The 20,254-nt window shown below is 31.2% G+C and overlaps 1 protein-coding gene across 1 annotated transcript in view; it reads left to right on the top strand.

The window, feature by feature from the left end:
• The window catches only part of wtip (WT1 interacting protein), a 40,562-nt gene extending 35,443 nt beyond the window's left edge, over window positions 1–5,119 (top strand). The window contains 6 exon segments of the mRNA XM_073850935.1: window positions 980–1,019; window positions 1,022–1,041; window positions 2,032–2,162; window positions 2,264–2,315; window positions 2,404–2,472; window positions 4,226–5,119. Coding sequence (XP_073707036.1) covers window positions 980–1,019; window positions 1,022–1,041; window positions 2,032–2,162; window positions 2,264–2,315; window positions 2,404–2,472; window positions 4,226–4,378 — 465 coding nt within the window. The 3' untranslated portion in view covers window positions 4,379–5,119.
• Window positions 5,120–20,254: the final 15,135 nt, after the last annotated feature.

Genomic DNA, 20,254 nt, shown 5'->3' on the forward strand with positions numbered 1-20,254 from the left:
TGTTGACGTGACGACCGAGAAACGCGCCGTCGGGGGTCCGGCAGATGGCCGTCTGACGGGACGGTGGGGGTTTCCTGGTATTGATCAGCCCCTCCCAACCCCACCTGCTGGCTCTCGCTCCACAATGAGCACACGCTCACACAACAGCAGCGCGCACCGCTCAAAGGAGTGTTCAGGCGGGCAGTGATGTCACCAGTACGGAATGGAACCGTGTTCCACAGACGGAACGGAAAGTTCCATGTCGTTAAAATGTAGCCTTTGGTTCCTACAATAGAATCCCAAGGATCTTGTGTGGCCTCGGCCTCTCATTTCCATAGAGTGCGCGTTTGAGAACATCCTTACTCTAATGGCTGTGCTCCAAACCCTTGTCACCCTGGTAACCAGGTCAAAACCCATTTCCGGGACAGATGGCTCCCCTCGGGGTCGTTTCTGTACTTAAGATGCTGCAACCTGTCCACTATTAACAGGTCTTTATTCAAGACTTGTTAGATGTTCCTAATCTCAGGAAAAGACTTTTGGAGGTCCAACACCTCATGCTGAATGAATCATTCCGATAGCGGCTGCCGCTTTAATCCATCGAGTTGTGGATCTTCTCTGGAATCATGCTGATAATCGTGCAGGGTTTTCAGCCGATGTCTTAAGTGTTTAATCAGATGCACCTCTCTGTCTACAGAGCTAAAGACCCCCATAAGACGCTACTGAAGCTCTCCAACAGCTCAGAACAGAGAGAGCGCACCAGCGCCCCCTTGAGACACATTTAGTACACTCTTTAAAATAAAGGGTGCATTGAAAGGTCCTTCAAGCGATGCCATAGAAGAACCATTTTTGGTTCCACAAAAAACATTCAGTCAAGGCTCTTTAAAGAACCATCTCTTTCTTACCGTTTTCTAATCTGAAGAACCTTAATTGCAAAGAACCTCAATGTATGTGCTGTCAAATATGACCTTATGATCTTAGTTGTGGGTTTTTTCTTCTATAGTATTCCGGATTCCAGCAAACAGCGGAAAAATGCTTTGTGTGCGTCACCTCATCATGGAAATGGTGAGAGAGATTTGATGCTTTTGCATTGTAACTATTGCTCTCATTTTTCAGAGGAGGAACGATCTCTAGTGAATGTAGTGTCTTGTAATTTAGCTTTACCATTTTAGATATATTGTAATTTTATGTTATTTATTTTATTTTATTATTTTTGTAGTTGTATATATAAAATATTATTTTAGTATATATATAATATTTTTATTCACTGAAATTATTGTTAGATATTTAAAAATGTTCTGTATAAGATATTTTTATATTAAATTTCTAAATTTCATTTCCAATATATAACAATGATAAACTCTCTCTCTCTCTCTCTCTCTCTCTCTCTCTATATATATATATATATATATATATTTTTTTTTTTTACTAGTAATGTTATATTACTAAAATATTTATAATTTTTTTATTATTTATTTATATTTATTATATTTTACTATATATATATATATATATATATATATATATATATATATATATATATATATATTATATTTATACGCACACATACATACAGTTTTTATTGTTTTTCTTCTACACTTTAAAATATGTATAATATTACTTTTATATATATATATATACACACACACACATTTTATATATTTCTATATATATATACGCACACATATATACAGATTTTGTAGTTTTCATTTACTAGTAATGTAATATTACACTTTTTTGCTTTATATAAAAATATGTATATTATTATTATTTTTCATTATTTATATTTATTATATTTTTTACAATATATATATATATATATATATATATATTTTTTTTTTTTTTTTTTGCTGTTAAATAAAAATTTTCTGTATAATTAATTTTGTGTATATATTTATGTTTAATTAAAAAATATTTATTACCATATTTATTACAATATTGTTTCTTCTAATATTTGTTCTTTGTATATATTTCACTTGTTATAAATATATTTTTTAATACAAAAAAAAACAAAAAAACATTTTAAATAAACATGCAACCATGTGTGTGCTGTAGATCCTGCAGGCTCTGGGAAAGTCATATCATCCGGGCTGTTTCCGCTGTGTGGTTTGTAAGGAGGGTCTGGACGGTGTTCCTTTCACGGTGGATGTGGAGAACAACATCTACTGTGTGAAAGACTACCACACGTGAGTTAAATCCTCACATATTTATGCTATTTTGTTGCATATTATGCATGCATAACCTGTTTATTGCTATGCAAATTTACATATCTATTTCATCTTCACAGGGTTTTTGCTCCTAAATGTGCCTCGTGTAACCAGCCCATCCTCCCAGCGCAGGTACGAGCCGATAGTTGCATGAGTTGCATTGGTGTAATGCTTCAGGAACATCCCGACGGAGGTTAACTAGCTGTGTGTGTGTTTGTAGGGCTCAGAGGAGACCATACGGGTGGTGTCCATGGATAAAGATTACCATGTGGAATGCTATCACTGTGAGGTAATGCTATCTATCACTGACTAAAGGTTGCAGGTTCAATCCCAGCTCCAATGTGAGGTCGCTTAACCAGCTTGAACTCCACACGAACAACGTCTTAAACGCTGTGTCACTCGCCACTGGTGATTGGCACCTAAGGTCATGTTTGCGCTGCAGGATACTGCACTGGAGTTATATAAGATGTTTTTTGTGTGTATTAGGCCAGGGCTCAGGTATAAATGTGCATTAATATTGTGAATCATTGACTGATGACATTCCATAGCGGGTCATTCAGCTAAACTTTGAGACTGCGAGGTAAAATGTTGACTTAAACACATGTACTAAACACATTTCTCAAAGTGGAAATCTCAGTTTATCTCATCTATTCTTAATTTCTTCAAGTGATTTTGGGCCTCAGTGTTATTTTAAAATTATAATATTTAATGTATAATGTACGATTTAATGATTATGTTTAATTATATTTTTATTATGTTAGTAATGTCCTGAATACCCCTCAACCGTAGTCATATTAGTCCTCAAAAATATTAGTCCGCAAAATATTAAAATGAATAAAAAATCTATATTTAATGTTAGAAAAAAATAATATATTTCAGAGATGTAGATTTTATTATATTTATTTTTTATGTATTTTTAATCAAATTAATAATTGTATTATTTCTTATTTATATAAAAATTAATATTACATTTATATAACAGTTGCATTGTTGGTCTTTTTTTTACAAGAAAATATGCCTTCCAATTCACAATTTTTAACAAAAATGCATCAATCATTTTCTTTTTGTTATTTTTAATAAAAGCTTATATTGCATATGTACAGTTAGTTGATTAGTTTTATATCATTTCTTTCTTTTTTCTTTATTTATTCTCCTTTTTAACAAGAAAATTTGCCATCCAATTCTTTTTTCTTTTTTTAATTAATTTTTTTTTTATTAATTTATAATTCTTTTTTTGTATTCTTTACAAAAAGTCTTTCAATTCACAATTTGAACAAAAATGCACATTTATAATTGCATAATTTTTTATAAACATTTATATTGCATATGTATGATCAGTTGATTAGTTTTATATAATTTCTTTATTTTTTATTTTTTTAATTTTTTTTATTATTTTTTAAAAAAAAAATATGCCTTTCAATTCACTACTTGAACAAAAATTGATACATTTAGATATAATATATATATATATATATATATATATATTATTTTTATTTATTTATTTTTTTAATTAACATTTATATTGCATATGTATGATCAGTTGATTAGTTTTATATCATTTCTTTATTTTTTCCTTTTTTATGTATTCTTATTTATTTATTTTTCTTATTTTTTTTACAAAATATGTCTTCTAATTCTCAATTTGAACAAAAAATGATACATTTAAGATTTTATAATTTTATAAACATTTACATTATATATTTATAATCAGTTGATTAGTTTAATGATTTCTTTATTTTTTCCTATCACCATCTTCTTCTCTCTTTTTTTTTTTTTTTTTTAAATCTGAATCAGTCTCAACATTTCAACTTCAGCTTTCACATTTGTTTTTCACGTTAATTCATTCATTAACCAAACCAGTTCTGGATTTCTTCCTCTGACTATGGCTTTTCCCAAATGACTTGCAGAAGAAAAGCCTGTCTAAAAAAGCAAGCTTTGTGCATTAAATTATTTACAGTGCAGATGCAGCCACTAGGGTGATGAATCATTATATTCTGATGTTGAAAAAGGCCCTGACTGAGTCAATAACATCTATTTTGCAGGATTGCGGTCTGCAGTTGAATGATGAAGAGGGGCATCGCTGTTACCCGCTGGATGGACACCTGCTGTGCCACCGATGCCACCTGCACCGATTAAAAACCCCTCTACCGAGCCACCCGCCCCCGAATTACCCGCTACACGTCACTGAACTGTGAACAAACCCACTCTGAACACGTAACAGTGAGCGAACGGAAATAAAGACAGAGGGATCTGTCCTTCCCTTACTTGTTTAGGGTTCGTTTGACCAACCGAAGAGGCTTTTATTATTACTTTCATCCCTCAACACCGTATCGAGGGGTTTTGACTCCGTTTAGGGGTCCAGCGTGAGGTCTTCAGCACTGCCGCAGGGGAGCGGAGGGCAACCTGTGCCTGTTTTTCCTCCTGAACGCCAAACAACAGCACTGAACACACAGACTGAGATACGACTTCCTGTGCCTTCATCGAAAATCCTGCGTGGAACAGGCCGTCACTGCCTTCCAGATGCGCCATTTCTGTCTTGTGCCAGATATTTGTGCCAAGCTGCCCGGAGGTATTTAAAAGGACAGTTCATCTAAAATTAAAAGTATAATGATCATTTATTCACCGTATGTCATTCTACACCAGTATGAGCTTTTCTTTCAAGGAAGAAATTTAGTAAAATTAGTTTAAGGCACAACAGGAAAGAAAATAGTTTTTGCATGCACAGGTCAATTTTGAGATTTTGGGCTATTTTGCATCTTTTTTTTTTCACAGTAGTGGAAAGAAATCCACATATAATACACATTTAAGTGTTTATTTTATTACACTTTACTTTTACTTTACAATACACATTGATACACATTTACACCAAAAGGGGTTTGTTCATATTTGATTTGTAAAAAATATGTCAACTAAATCAATGTTCAGATTTATTTTTATTCAAGTGCATATATAATATTTAATTTTAATCATATAAAATAAATATAATATAAACTAAAAAATATAAATAAAAAAACAATAAAAAAAAAATTTCAATACTGCATTTGCAAATTAAATTAAAAAATTTCTGACAGTATTTTGTGATTTATGGATCCAAAATTTCCTTTGTAAAAATGTGTCAAATAAATCAAAACATTTTTGAGAACCAATGTTCAGATTTAATCATATAAAATAAATATAAATATAAATATAAAATAAAAAATATAAATAAAATAAAAAATATATTTTTATTCAATACTGCATCATTTGCATATATATATGCAAATGATGCTGTTTTATCCTTGTTTTTTATCCTAAAAACATGATTTTTTTTTTTTTAAATTTTTACATTTTTAATTTATTTTCAACTGTGTTTACTATATATAAATATATATATATATATATATATATATTGTAAATTATATATAATTTTTTTTTTCTGACAGTATTTTCTGATTTATGGATCCAAAATCTCCTTTGTAAAAATGTCACGAATTTTGATAACCAATGTTCAGATTTATTTTTATTCAAGTGCATATCTAATATTTAATTTTAATCATGTATAATAAATATGAACTAAAAAATATATAAATTAAATATACTTTTTTTTTTAATAATGCATCTTTTGCAAACGTGTCTATTATCTATTAGTTAAAATCATCCTTATTGCCTTAAATTGTCATTAAATTGTTCAGGTTTGGAATGACATGAGGGTGACTAAATAATTGTGAACTGTCCCTTTAAGCATCACTTAAATGGCAGAAATGGTCCAAACTCTGATGCATCTCTGGCACAACGGTGGCATTTACTTCACCAGGTGACGTTGTGAAACCTGCTGCACATAGATGGACTAACAAATGTATATTTTGCCAAGGTCTGACGTGAATCTCTCGACCTGACACCAGCAGAACAGGGTTGGATCTGTGAACGTGGAGCATCTTCTCCACTGAACTCTTACGTCGTACTCTTCAGACACTGGTTTGTCTCTGGATGAGGTGCCTTCCTGCCTTACATATTCGTTAACGTGGAGGAGACGCGCTGTGGTGCGTCTCAGGAGACTCTTAAGGGACTCAAAGGTCAAGCCTGGATGTGCTGGACTCAACCAGGTTGGAGCCTGCTGCGTTTGTTCTGTGTTTGTGTGCGACACGTCGTCTTTTGCAGCTGCGATGCAACGAAGCCGAAGGCAACGAAATTTTGCACATGTCAGAATAATTTGAAAGTCATGAAAACGATGAAATAACAAATGTAGATGTCTGGGAGATTTGTCAAAACGAGCTGGAAGCTTAATCGCATCACGTCGCACCGGTTGAGGACATAAGTGAGCGTGTGCGTGGAAAAGAGAGTGTGTTTGTGTGTAGTTGTTCATGTAAATGTTCATGTACACTAATGGCTGGGCCACTGTGTTTATGATGGAGTGTGTGTGTGTGTGTGTGTGTGTCTGTCTGTCTGTCTGTCGTATACAGTGACTCCAGTGAGTATTTAGACAGTTTAAGGACTAGTTTGCCTAAAAAATTTAATTTGCTAAAAATGTTCTTACCCTAAGGCCATCCAAGATGTAGATGAGTTTGTTTCGTCATCAGATTTGGAGAAATGCAGCATTCCATCACTTGCTCACCAATGAATGTGAATGGGTGCCGTCAAAATGAGAGTCCAAACAGCTGATAAAAAACATCACACAAGTAAATCACACCACTCCAGTCCAGCAATTAACATCTTGAGAAGACAAAAGCTGTGTGTTTGTAAGAAACAAATCCATCATTAAAGGATAACTATTGCCAAAATGCAACCTGGGTTTTTTTTTTGTTTTGTTTTTTACTGTAAACGAGACAAACTTATATCTAAAAGCATAATTACGACAAACGAGCCGTTTTTAAGATTGACCGTGATTTCGTTTTGTGGTCAATGGCCGGTGAATGGGCATAACTTTGAGTGCATCAAAATCGATATTTTTACAACACTAAGAAGGCTCGACACACCGTGACACTTTGCTCGAAGTATCTCCTGGGTCTCTACACATGAACTCCAGCATTGAGAACATTGTTTGTGCACACAGAGTTTACTAAAAAGAAAGGTTTTGAACAACTCACTTTCACTGTTTGGGTTTCCGCTCGCAGTGATGCCAGTCAAGAAGTGTCTCTTGGCCCTTAAAGTTATCCTTTAAGGGCCAAGACACACCAAGCCGACGGTTGACCCTTCGGTCAAGTTTATCCATGAGGATATTTTGTAAATTTCCTACAGTTAATCTATCAAAACGTATACTTTGATTAGTGGTATGCATTGTTAAGAACTTCATTTGGACAACTTTAAAAGCGATTTTCTCACTATTTAGATTTTTTTGCACTCAGATTCCAGTTTGTCAAATAGGTGTATCTCAGCCAAATATTATCCTAACAAACCGTGCATCAATAGAAAGCTTATTTATTCAGCTTTTAGAAACCAATTACCCTTAAGACTTTTTTTGTGGTCAACTTTAAAGGCAATTTTCCTCAATAATTTTTTATTTTTTGCACCCTCAGATTCCAGATTTTCAAATACACTCTTAAAAATAAAGGTGCTTCACGATGCCATGGAACCCTTTTTGTCTAAATGGTTACATAAAGAACCTTTAACGTCTGAAGAACCTTTCTGTTTCACAAAATGAACAGAAAGAACTTTAAAGAACCTTTGACCGTTAAAGAATGGTTCTTCTATGGCACTGATGTGAAGAACCTTTTAAAGCCCCTTTTATTTTTTTGAGTGTAGTTGTGTCTCAACCAAATATTGTCCAATCCTAACAAACCATACGATGGAAAGCTTATTTATTCAGATTTCAGACAATGCATGAATCCCAAATTCAAAAAATTGCCCCCTAAAGAGTTAGTTCACCCCCAAAAAAAATAAATTAGCCCATTATTTACTCACTCTCCAGGCATCCTATGTGTATATGACTTCCTTCTTTCAGATGAATACAATCAGAGTTAAATTAAAAAATTATCCTTCCAAGCTTTAGAATGGCATGAGTGCGTGTTTCTCTTCATCAGTTCAAAACGAGTCCAATAAAGTGCATCCATCCTTAATAAAAAAGTGCCCCACACGACTTCAGGGGGGTAAATAAGGGGCCTCCTATAGGGAATTGATGCATTTTTGTAGGAAAAATATCTATATGTAAAATAGCTAGTTGCCTGGAGGGTGAGTAAATAATGGGCCAATTTTTAAGTAACACAGGTTTATTTGTAGCAATACACTGTATGCAGTTTTTTTAATGCCAAAAATCATTAGAATAGTAAAGATCATGTTTGGTGAAGATATTTTGTATATTTCCTACCATAAATATATCAAAACTTAATTTTTGATTAGTCATATGCATCACTAAGAACTTCATTTGGACAACTTTAAAGGCGATTTTCTCACTATTTAGATTTTTTGCACCCTCAGATTCCAGTTTGTCAAATAGTTGTATCTCAGCCAAATATTGTCCTATCCCAACAAACCAAACATCAATGGAAAGCGTATTTATTCAGCTTTTAGAAAAAAATACCATTAAGACTTAAGTTTTTGTGGTCCAGTGTCACATCTACTATTAATAGCTGCTGAAATAGACAACACCGTCAGCTTTTGTCGCAGCTAGTTCTTTAAAGTCGACTTGGTGCGTCCCAACCTCAAGACGTTTTTACCTTCAAAAAAACCCATCTCCTCTTGTCCTTTCACATTAAAATCCGCTTACATATTTGTTTAGAGCTTGTAAACAGTGTGCAGATTTCCCTCCTTATCCAGACCAAACCACTTTTTCACTGGAGAAAGCGCTGTTATCAAATGAGTATTTTAGCCAAACGCATTAACGATGGATTTGTTTCTTACAAACACACAGCTTTTGTCTTCTCAAGATGTTAACGGATGGACTGGAGTGGATTACTTGTGGATTATTGTGATGTTTTTATCAGCCGTTTGAACTCTCATTCTGCCGGCACCCATTCACTGCAGAGGATCTGTTGGTGAGCAAGTGATGCAATGCTGCATTTCTCCAAACCTGATGAAGAAACAAACTCATCTACATCTTGGATGTCCTAAGGGCGAGTACATTTTTGGCTGAACAATCCCTCAAGCGTCTTAAATGCTTCTCGAGTTGCTGTTTGTGCTTCTCCTGTTCCACACAGACGTCTGCTGTAATACTACTGACAGAAACGGGCTTTATGTGTTTCCCTGACCTGAGAAGACCTGATCGAGTTGTTTTCTAAATCCAGTGACTTTCTTCTTATCTGCAAAGCAGACTGTAAAACTGGTGAAGATTTGTGTTCGCTGACTGATTACTGTACCGGAAGCACATAACGTCATCCTGACCTTGTTTTTGGAGAAGATTTAGCTAAAGGACTATTCTGGATTAATGTACAGCCGTTGACTGCCAGAGAAAATAGTTTCTGTGGTGATCGACTCTTCTTCGAACAACCTCAGATTTTTCCACTTTCAGATCATTCCCACGAGCGTGCTGTTTTTTTTTTTTTAAAGAAAAGTGCGTAATATTTTTCTCCACGTTGTCTTAATCCACTTTTAAAACGTACTACTATTGCATAGCACAACGCTAGAGACCCTGTAAATAAAGAACGTAGAATGTATTTCCTGCATTTAACAGAGATTCAATGAACGGTAGCTTTCCTTCAGTTAGTTCTTTAAAAAAATGCACATCTTGCGTTCTGTTGCATCACTTTTTTTATCGTACAATGTTTTGATTTCCTAGATATTTCATAAATACAGAAACAGCAAAGTAGATTTATTTATCTAAACGTGAAAAGTTTAAAGTTATTTAATGTATGAAAAGTCGGGACGTATCATTTAACCGTAGATTTATGTAATCTGCTTTTTCAATAAAGTGGTTTTTGTAGTTAACTTAAACTGTGTGACGGTGATTTCATTTTTATATAGAACCTTAGGCATCTCAGTAACATGAAAATACTGATTTTTCCTTCAATTCATTTAAATAAAATACTAAATATGTTAATTAAAAATATCTTTATAAATACAACTAAATAATGCATTTAAAAATGTATATAAAAATGTATGTGTCATTCTAGGTATTAATAATTATAAAAATATACACAATAAAATACATCTTAGTAACAAAAATACTGATTTTCACTTTTAATTCATTTAAATAAAATACTAAATATATTAATTAAAAAAATTAATATATTCATTTTAAAACAATGTAACACTAATAAAAATAAATAATAATACATTTAAAATGTATTTATAAATGTAAAAAACAATGTATGTATGTGTCATTCTAGGCATTAAATTATTATTTATTCAAATAATTTTTACACAAAAAGATATCTCAGTAACATGAAAATACTGATTTTCACTTTCAAATCATTTAAATAAAATACTGAATATATTATTTAAAAAAATATTTTTATAAATATATTTTTTTAACTCTAATAAAAATAAATAATAATATATTTAAAAATGTAAAAAAAATGAATGTGTCATTCTAGGCATTAAATAATTATTTTATTTATTTATTTATTTATTTATTTATTTATTTATTTTTAGCTGGGTCTTTACACAAAACGACATCAGAAACTTTCAATTCATTTAAATAAAATACTAAATATATTATTTAAAAATATATTTTTATAAATAAAAAAATTTAACCAATAAAAATAAATAATACATTTAAAAACGTAAAAAAAATTGTCATTCTAGGTATTAAATAATTATTTTATTTATTTATTTATTTATTTTTACATAAAAAGACATCAGTAACATAATACTGATTTTCACTTTCAAATCATTTACATAAAATGTTAAATATATTATTTAAAAATATATATTTTTATAAATAAAACAATGTAACTCTAATAAAAAATAAATAACATTTAAAAATGTAAAAAAAATGTTATTCTAGGCATTAAATAATTTTTTAATTAATTTATTTATTTATGTTTAGCTGGGTCTTTACACAAAAAGACATCTCAGTTACATGAAAATACTGTTTTTTTTTACTTCCAATTCATTTAAATAAAATAATAAATATATTAATTAAAAAATATTTTTATAAATAAAACAATGTATAAATGAAAAAAAATGTGTTGTTCTAGGCATTAAATAATTATTTTATTTATTTATTTATGTTTAGCTGGGTCTTTACACAAAAAGACACTTTCAATACATTTACATAAAATACTAAATATATTAATTAAAAAAATATATTTTTAAATTAATATATTTAGTATTTTATGTACCACTTATAAAACAATGTAACACTTATAAAAATGTTTAATGTTTAAAAATGTATTTAAAATGTAAATAAAAAATAATTCTAGGCATTGAATAATTATTTTATTTATTTATTTATTTTTGAAGAGGGATTTTTAAGAGTAATACAGTAAAATAACAACAATACAATAAAATCAGAAACATGCATTTCATATATTCAACATATATTTTTAGATATATAGAATCTAGAGTTGTCCAGAAAACACATATGTCACACATGTGTAGTTTTGACTGTGTAAACAGTATATTTTAACATGTATTATTTGTCATATTCTCCAGCATGGCATCACATCCTGTTGGCCGTATGGATTGTAAGATCTAAAGTGATTTTCCACACCAGAGGTTTTCCAGCAGTTTCCAGCATGGCTGTCTTGTGGTTTCCAGTGGTTTTCCAGTGGCATGTGAAGGGTCTGTGTGTTTATTCAGCGGTGATATCAGCTCAGATCAGCGCGTGTGCATTTCTACTGTAATCACTGAGCTGCACGCAAACACTCTCCGCACCCTGATGTCCGATACAGCGTCCCATGGGAATAAACTACGGCTCATGAGTAGTTATGTCACATTTACTGTCAAATACTGACTTTAAATATTTAGACCAAATAGCTGCTTAAATGTTTTTCTCCTGCAGGAATTGGATGAGAAATCTTTGAGTTCATATTGAGATCTCTGTCTTTGGTACATCGAGCCCATTGAGACGTTGTCGAGATCTCATCTGACACTCTTCATTTAATGTTCTTTCTGTCTAGGAGAAACTACATTGAGTGGATCTGAAGTGGATCTATTTATTTGCAGGTATTTGTTGTCCAGTGTTGGGGAAAGTTACTTTACTGTAATAATGCATTACAATATTGAGTTACTCTCTAAAAAAGTAACTAATTACGTTACTTAGTTACTTTTTATGGAAAGTAATGCGTTACGTTACTTTTGCGTTACTTTTTAAATCTGGGCAGGGCTTGCTTATTTTTAATATAAAAAGTTTTATTTTTGTCAAATGTAAAAGCCTTTTTATACCAAAAGCCTCAGGCTTAGAGAAAAGTAAATTGATGTCTGTACAGTAGACCGCAGAAGAAAAAATCAACTCTTTAGCAATAAAAAAAGGAAACCAAATGTTAGATTATCTTGAGTCATTTTTACTTATTAGTATGGATGAATTGGATCATCGAAGATTGGCAGCAAAGACATCGGTAATAAAATTGGATTAAATACATAAAGGATATTTGTGTTATTGAACATATTTAATTATTACAGGTTTGCGTTGAATTTGCTGTTTTTATTTATTTTGAGGAATACTGTATCTGTTTTTTTAGTGAGTGAGATGAATTAATGCGTGTTCACATTTATTTTAGAACTAAAGTAACATCTTACTCACAGTTTCTCTCAACATGGGGACAGGAGAGCTTTTAATCTAGAATATAATTGCATATATATATATATATACACACACTGCCAGTCAAAAGTTTCTGAACAGCAAGATTTTTAATGTTTTTAAAGAAGTCTGTTCTGCTCACCAAGCCTGCATTTATTTGATCCAAAGTATGGCAAAAACAGTAAAATTCTGAAATATTTTTTTACTATTTAAAAAATGTTTTCTATTTGAATAGATTTAAAAATGTAATTTATTTCTGTAATTGAATGCTGAATTTTTTGCATCATTACTCCAGTCTTCAGTGTCACATGATCCTTCAGAAATCATTCTAATATTCTGATTTGCTGCTTAAGAAACATTTCTGATTATTATTTGTTGGAAACAGCTGAGAAGAACTTTTTTCAGGTTTCTTTAATGAATGGAAAGTTCAGAAGAAATAGAAATCTTTTGTAACATTATAAATGTCTTTATCATCACTTTTGATCAATTTAAGCACCCTTGCTAAATTAAAGTATTCATTTCTATTATTTCTTTTTCTAAAAAAATATACTAACGCCAAGCTTTTGAAAAGTATAGTGTATAAAGGTACAAAAGTTTTTTTTTTATCATTTCTATTAAAAATATCTGTATAAATTAAACTAAATAAAAATAAATAATGCATTTAAAAATGTATTTAAAAACATAAAAAAATGTATGTGTCATTCTAGGCATTAAATAATTCTATTTATTTATTTATTATTATTATTATTATTATTTTTGCTGGGTCTTTACACAAAAAGACATCAGTAACATGAAAATACAATTCAATTCATTTAAATAAAATACTAAATATATAAATTAAAAATATTTTTATAGGTAAAACAAGTAACATTAATACAAATAAATAATAATATATTTAAAAATGTATGTGTCGTTCTAGGCATTACATTATTTACTTATTTATTTATTTGTTTATTTTTAGCTGGGTCTTTACACAAAAAGACATCTCAGTAACATGAAAATACTGATTTTCACTTTCAATCATTTAAATAAATACTAAATATATTCATAAAAAAATATTTTTATAAGTAAAACAATGTAACACTAATAAAAATAAATAATACATCTATAAATGTAAAAAAAAAATAATGTGTCATTCTAGGCATTAAATAATTATTTTGTTTATTTATTATTTTATTTTTAGCTGGATCTTTACACAAATAAATAAATAAATATTTCTTTTCATCAAAAAATCCTGAAGAAACATTCTACTCAGCTGTTTTCAACATAATAATAATAATACTAATAATAATAATAATAAATGTTTTTTGCGCAGGAAATCAGCATATTGGAATGATTTTTGAAGAATCATGTGACACTGAAGACTAATGAGCAATGATGCTGAAAATTCAGGTTTGATCACAGAAATTAATTACATTTCAAAATATATTCAAATAGAAAACAGTTATTTTATATAGTAAAAAAATATTTCACATTTTTACTGTTTTTACTATACTTTGAAGCAAATAAATGCAGGCTCTGTGAGCAAAAGAGACTTCTTTAAGAAAACATTAAAAATCTTACAGTCCCAAACCTTTTGACTGGTAGTGTATATACACATGTATACTAAAATATGCAAGTTGAAGATAAACATTGTAAAATTCCCTTCTGTTTTGACTTCAAACAACCAAACCTGATTAAAGCTACACTGTAAAAAGTTTTCACCAGTTTCAACATAAAAAAAATTAAGTTTAGCAGCTGCCTTAAGATTTTAAGTTAAATCAACTTAAGCCATTTAAATTTACAAGTTATATCAACTCATTTTTATTGTAATAAGTTAAAATGACTTCTAGTTTTAAGCTGATTTAAATTAAAACCTTAAGGCAGCTGCTGAACTTTTTAAGTTGAATCTGGTGAAAACTTTTTACAGTGTATGAAACATATTTGAGACATTTGACTATTCTGAACTTCATAAACCTCACACATAAGAAAATACTCAAACAAGCCCGAAACGTGATTGTGAAAAGCTAATGATTGTGATTTGTGGATGGCGGTCGGGTGTGGAAAGGTGTGTGACGTCAACATCAACACCGAGACAAAGAGACCTTTATGAAAGTCACTGTGTGTCTGCATGTGTTTCAGTGTGGGCCAAATGACTGAAAAATATGTTAGAGTCAACAAAGTGTAACAAAAAAGAAAAGTATGTTTAAGTAGCTACTTGGTAACTGATAATTAGCTGAGTTATTTGTAATCATGTTTATGACAGACACTAAAACAGCTGAGACATGTGATATTTTTTCCTGAAAGCCATGAATTGTTTGTCAGTGTTGAACAGAAGGTGTTGAGTTCATTAGCTGCTCAAAGACAAGCAACAGACGAATCGCAGCTTTAATGAGACTCTCACCGTTTGACTGTTTGACTTTATTATATGCTCCAGTTTAAGATCTTGTGTCTGAGTTGAATATAATTTTAGCTTGTGTTTGATATTATATTTAAAGCTAATATGGACCACAGAAACAGTCATAAGGGTCAATTTTCTAAATTTAAATTTATGTTGTTATGATAAGACAATATTTGAAAATCGGAAATCTGAGGGTGCGAAAAATCGAAACAGTGAGAAAATCGCATTTAAAGTTGTCCAAATGAAGTTCTGAGGAATGCATATTACTAATCAAAAATTAAGTTTTGATATACTTACAGTAGGAAATGTACAAGATATCTTCATGGAACATGAACTTTACTTAATATCCTAATTTTTTGGATGAAAGACATGCAAAAATGTATCATTTTGACCCATACAATGTGTTTTTGGCTATTTCTACAAAAATATCCATGCTTAAGGGGAGACACTGCCAGCAAAAACACTGTTTTTTTCACCTATCAAGTTTGAGATTTTGGGCTTTTTGGTGTTTCATTAAGTGTTTTTTCAGACTAATGGTAAGAAAACACCCAAAAGACACTGTTAAGTGTTTCTTATATAGCACTTTATCTATTTGTGTCAATAGATTTCAATTACAATACAGATTTTCAAAGGTTGTTTTCTCAAAATGAGTTTTTCCTCCTACACTGAGCCATAAATCTCACACTTACACACACCAAACTTTACATATTTATTCTTGTCTATATCCTGAAGGTTTTTACAGAGGGATTTGTTCATATATAATTTGCTTGATTTTATACATTTTATTTCCCCCCAAATGGTAAAAAATACATTGTTTTCTCTGGGTTTTTTTCTGAATTATGGAGTGACAAAATTAGATACTCAAAATCCCTTTTGTAAAAACATTTGACTCTAATGTCAAAAATTTAACAAGAATTTTGAAACTGACTTCATCCAGTGTTTAGATTTTTGTACTAGAAATGAATGCAAATTAGTGCCTATTTTATTAAATAATTCCTCATTTGCATATTTAAACCTAACATTTTTGAAAACTTGAACAACAAAAATGGCTACACTGCAAAAATGCTTTTCTTACTTTGATTTTTTTTTTGTCTTGTTTCCAGCCAAAATATCTAAAAATTCTTAAATCAGGAAGGAATTTCTAGACAAGTAAAAATGAAAATGAAAAATGTCTTGTTTTCAGAAAAAAGCAAGTCAAAATTAAGTGAGTTTTTGCTTGAAACAAAAATCTGCCAATGGAGTAAGAAAAATAATCTTGTTTTGTGTTTGAAATAAGATTTTTTTTTTTTTTGCTTACCTCTTTGGCAAATTATTTAGCTTGTTCTAAGCAAAAACTTTTTCTGAAAACAAAACCAATAATTTTTACTTGTCTTGAAAATCCTTCTTGATTTAGGAATTTTTAGATATTTTGGCTGGAAACAAGACAAAAAAAAAGTAAGAAAAGCATTTTTTTGCAGTGTTGAATTTAATCTAAATGTAAACTATAATAAAGTTGTATCTACTTTGACACTTAGGTATATTCTTTTGTATTGTACTATTTCGTGGCAATTCAAAGGAAATAAAAATGACTTTTTTCTAAGCATTGCAATAAAAAAATTGAAATTGCTTCACAATTCTGAGTATATAACTAAAAAAAATAATTCAGACTTTTCTCTCAAAGATTGAGGTCTTAAAGGATTACTCCACTTAAAAAATAAAAAAAAATCTGATCATTTCCTCACCCCAGTGTCATCTAAGATGTTCATGTCTTTCTTCAGTCATACAGGAATTAATGTTTTTGAGGATAACATTCCAGGATTGTTCTCCAATGGTCCTTAACGGAAGGTTAAAAATGCAGCTTCAAAGGGCTCTAAACGATCCCAGCCGAGGAAGAAGAGTCTTATTTAGGGAAACTTTTGGAAGTTGGAGGAGAAAATAGGATGGGAGTTTTTCATTTCAAAGTCATTTCAAGATCAATCATTTCGCTAGATAAGACCCTTCTTCCTTGATTGGGAGACCTTTAAAGCTGCTTTAAGCTGCATTTTGGAAGTTCAAACTCATGAGCACCATAGAAGTCCACTATATGGAGAAAAACCCTGAAATTAAACAGAATTTGAAAAAAGACATGAACATTTTGGATGACAATGGGAGAGTAAATTATCTGTAAATGTTTGTTCCGGTCCTTTAAAGGAGTATTTCACTGTCAGAACACAAATTCACAGATAAGTCGTAAAGGAATTGTGTTTATTGAGGAAAATATTTCAGGATTTCTCTCCATATAGTGGACTTCTATGGTGCCCCTGAGTTTGAACGTCCAAAATGCAGTTTAAATGCAGCTTCAAAGGCCTCTAAACAATCCCAGCCGAGGAAGAAGAGTCTTATCTAGCGAAATGATAAAACATTTACAACTTATATAAATTTTAAAATTTCATTTTATTTACATTTTGCTAGATAAGACCCTTCTTTCTCAGCTATGATCATTTAGAGCCATTTGAAGCTGCATTTTGTAAGTTCAAAAACTCAGGGGCACCATTGAAGTCCATTATATGGAGAGAAATCCTGCAATGTTTTCCTCAATAAACACAATTCCTTTACGACTGTAGAAAGAAAGACATGAACATCTTGGATGACAAGGGAGTGCATTATCTGTAAATTTTTGTTCTGGAAGTGAACTACTACTTTAAGGGCATCCACAGAACATTGTGAGTCTGAATCTGACAGATCGGTGTTGAATCTGTGGAGCAGATTTTCCATCTAAACTCTGCTTTCTTTTTCAGTGACAGTGCCGGAGCTGCAGGCCAGAGGACCACCCAAAATCTCTGCCCACGCTTCTCCACTGAGCTTTACATAACTGGGGATCCGTGGGAACGGCATGTGTCCAGCGTGTGTGCTGCAAATCCGGCCGTGACGCTGGGAATCGGAGCTCTGCGCCACATCTGCCCCATTCGACTCGGGATGATAGGTGAAATTCAATCTCTGCATTTTTTGTTGCTCGTGTATTCCAAGATTTAGGAATTATCACAGTTGTGGTATGATGATGAGATCAGTTCAGTAGCAAAGTTTTGCTTCTCTGCTCTAGAGTTTGAGCAATTACACTTTCTTACTTAGATTTTTTGTCTTGTTTCCAGCCAAAATATCTAAAAAATCTTGAATCAGGAAGGATTTTCTAGACAAGTAAAAATTATCTTGTTTTTAGTAAAAACAAGTCAGAATTAAGTGAGTTTTTGCTTAAAACAAGCAAAATAATCTGCCAATGGGGTAAGAAAAAAAATCTTGTTTTAAGCAGACAACTAGATGAGTTTTCTTACCCCATTGGCAGATTATTTTGCTTGTTTTAAGCAAAAACTCACCTAATTTTGACTTGTTTTTACTAAAAACAAGACACACATTTTTACTAGTCTAGAAAATCCTTCCTGATTCAAGAATTTTTAGATATTTTGGCTGGAAACAAGACAAAAAATCAAAGTAAGAAAAGCATTTTTTGCAGTGTAAAAGTCTGTGGTGTCCATGACCCTCAAGAGTTTGTCAAATAAAAACAGATATCAGGCCAAAGGCTGGGTTTGGATTGCAAAGCAACGCAGAAGTAAATGTGTGAGACTTCCGATTCATTTTCCGCTAAAGAATAATGAAGTGCAGTAAACGGCAAGACGGTTTGCGCTAGTAAACTGTGTGTTAATTATTAAGTTAATAGATTCAAATAATATGACTTTTTCCAAGTAACTAGTACAGTAACACATTACTTTTTAATTGACAAGAAAATATCTGAGTTACTTTTTCAAATAAATAACGCCAGTTACTTTTTCTCCCCATTTATTGATTAAAAGCTCTCCTGTCCCCATGTTGAGAGAAACTGTGAGTAAGATGTTACTTTAGTTCTAGAATAAATGTGAACATGCATTAATTCATCTCACTCACTAAAAAAACAGATACAGTATTCGTCAAAATGAATAAAAACGGTGAAATTAAACACAAACCTGCAATAATTAAATGTTAAATAATACAAATGTACTTTATGTATTTAATCCCATTTTATTAACTGATGTCTTTGCTGCTGATCTTCGATGATCCAATTCATCCATACTAATAAGCAAAAATTACTCAAGATAATCTAACATTTGTTTTCCTTTTTTTATTGCTGAAGAGTTGACATTTTTTCTTCTGCGGTCTAGTATACAGACGTCAATTTACTTTTCTCTAAACCTGAGGCTTTTGGTGTAATAAGGCTTTTACTTTTGACAAAAATAAAACTTTTTATATTAAAAACAAACAAGCAAGCCCTGCCCAGATTTAAAAAGTAACGTAATGCATTACTTTCCATAAAAAGTAACTAAGTAATGTAAATAGTTACTTTTTGAGAGAGTAACTCAATATTGCAATGCATTACTTTTAAAAGTAACTTTTTTTTAACCCAACACTGATAACGAAGTGCAGTTTGCAATATTAAGCAATATATCGCTCTGTTTTTGTACTAGAAGTGAATGACAATGGAATTCTTGCACATTTAAGTTACAAAAAGGCATCCGCTCTTATGCATTATGAATTGATATCTCAAATAGACATTTCAAGCAGTAGCATGCAACATTATAGTCTCATTATGAGGTTTTGTTTCATGCTATTTCCTGCTATGTTGTCAGTATGATCAAATACAAGTTTAAGACTGAGTTTAGCAATGAAACAGTGATATAGTTGAAGTCAAAAGTTTACATACACCTTGCAGAATGTGCAAAATGTAATAATTATTTTAGCAAAACAAGATGGATTGTACAAAACGCATGTTATTTTTTATTTAGTACTGACCTGAGTAAGATATTTCACATAAAAGATGTTTGCATGTAGTCACAAGAGAAAATAATAGTTGGATTTATAAAAATTACCCTGTTCAGAAGTTTACATACACTTGATTCTTAATACTGTGTTGGTACCTGAATGATCCACAGCTGTGTTTTTTTGTTTAGTGATAGTTGTTCATGAGTCCCTTGTTTGTCCTGAACAGTTAAACTGCCTGCTGTTCTTCAGAAAAATCCTTCAGGTCCCACAAATTATTATTTTTTTTTTAGCATTTTTGTGTATTTGATATTTTAAGGTCCATCTTTTCACACTGAGGGCAACTGAGAGACT

This window comes from Garra rufa, chromosome 11, assembly GCF_049309525.1.
Source record: "Garra rufa chromosome 11, GarRuf1.0, whole genome shotgun sequence".
NCBI lineage: Eukaryota > Metazoa > Chordata > Actinopteri > Cypriniformes > Cyprinidae > Garra > Garra rufa.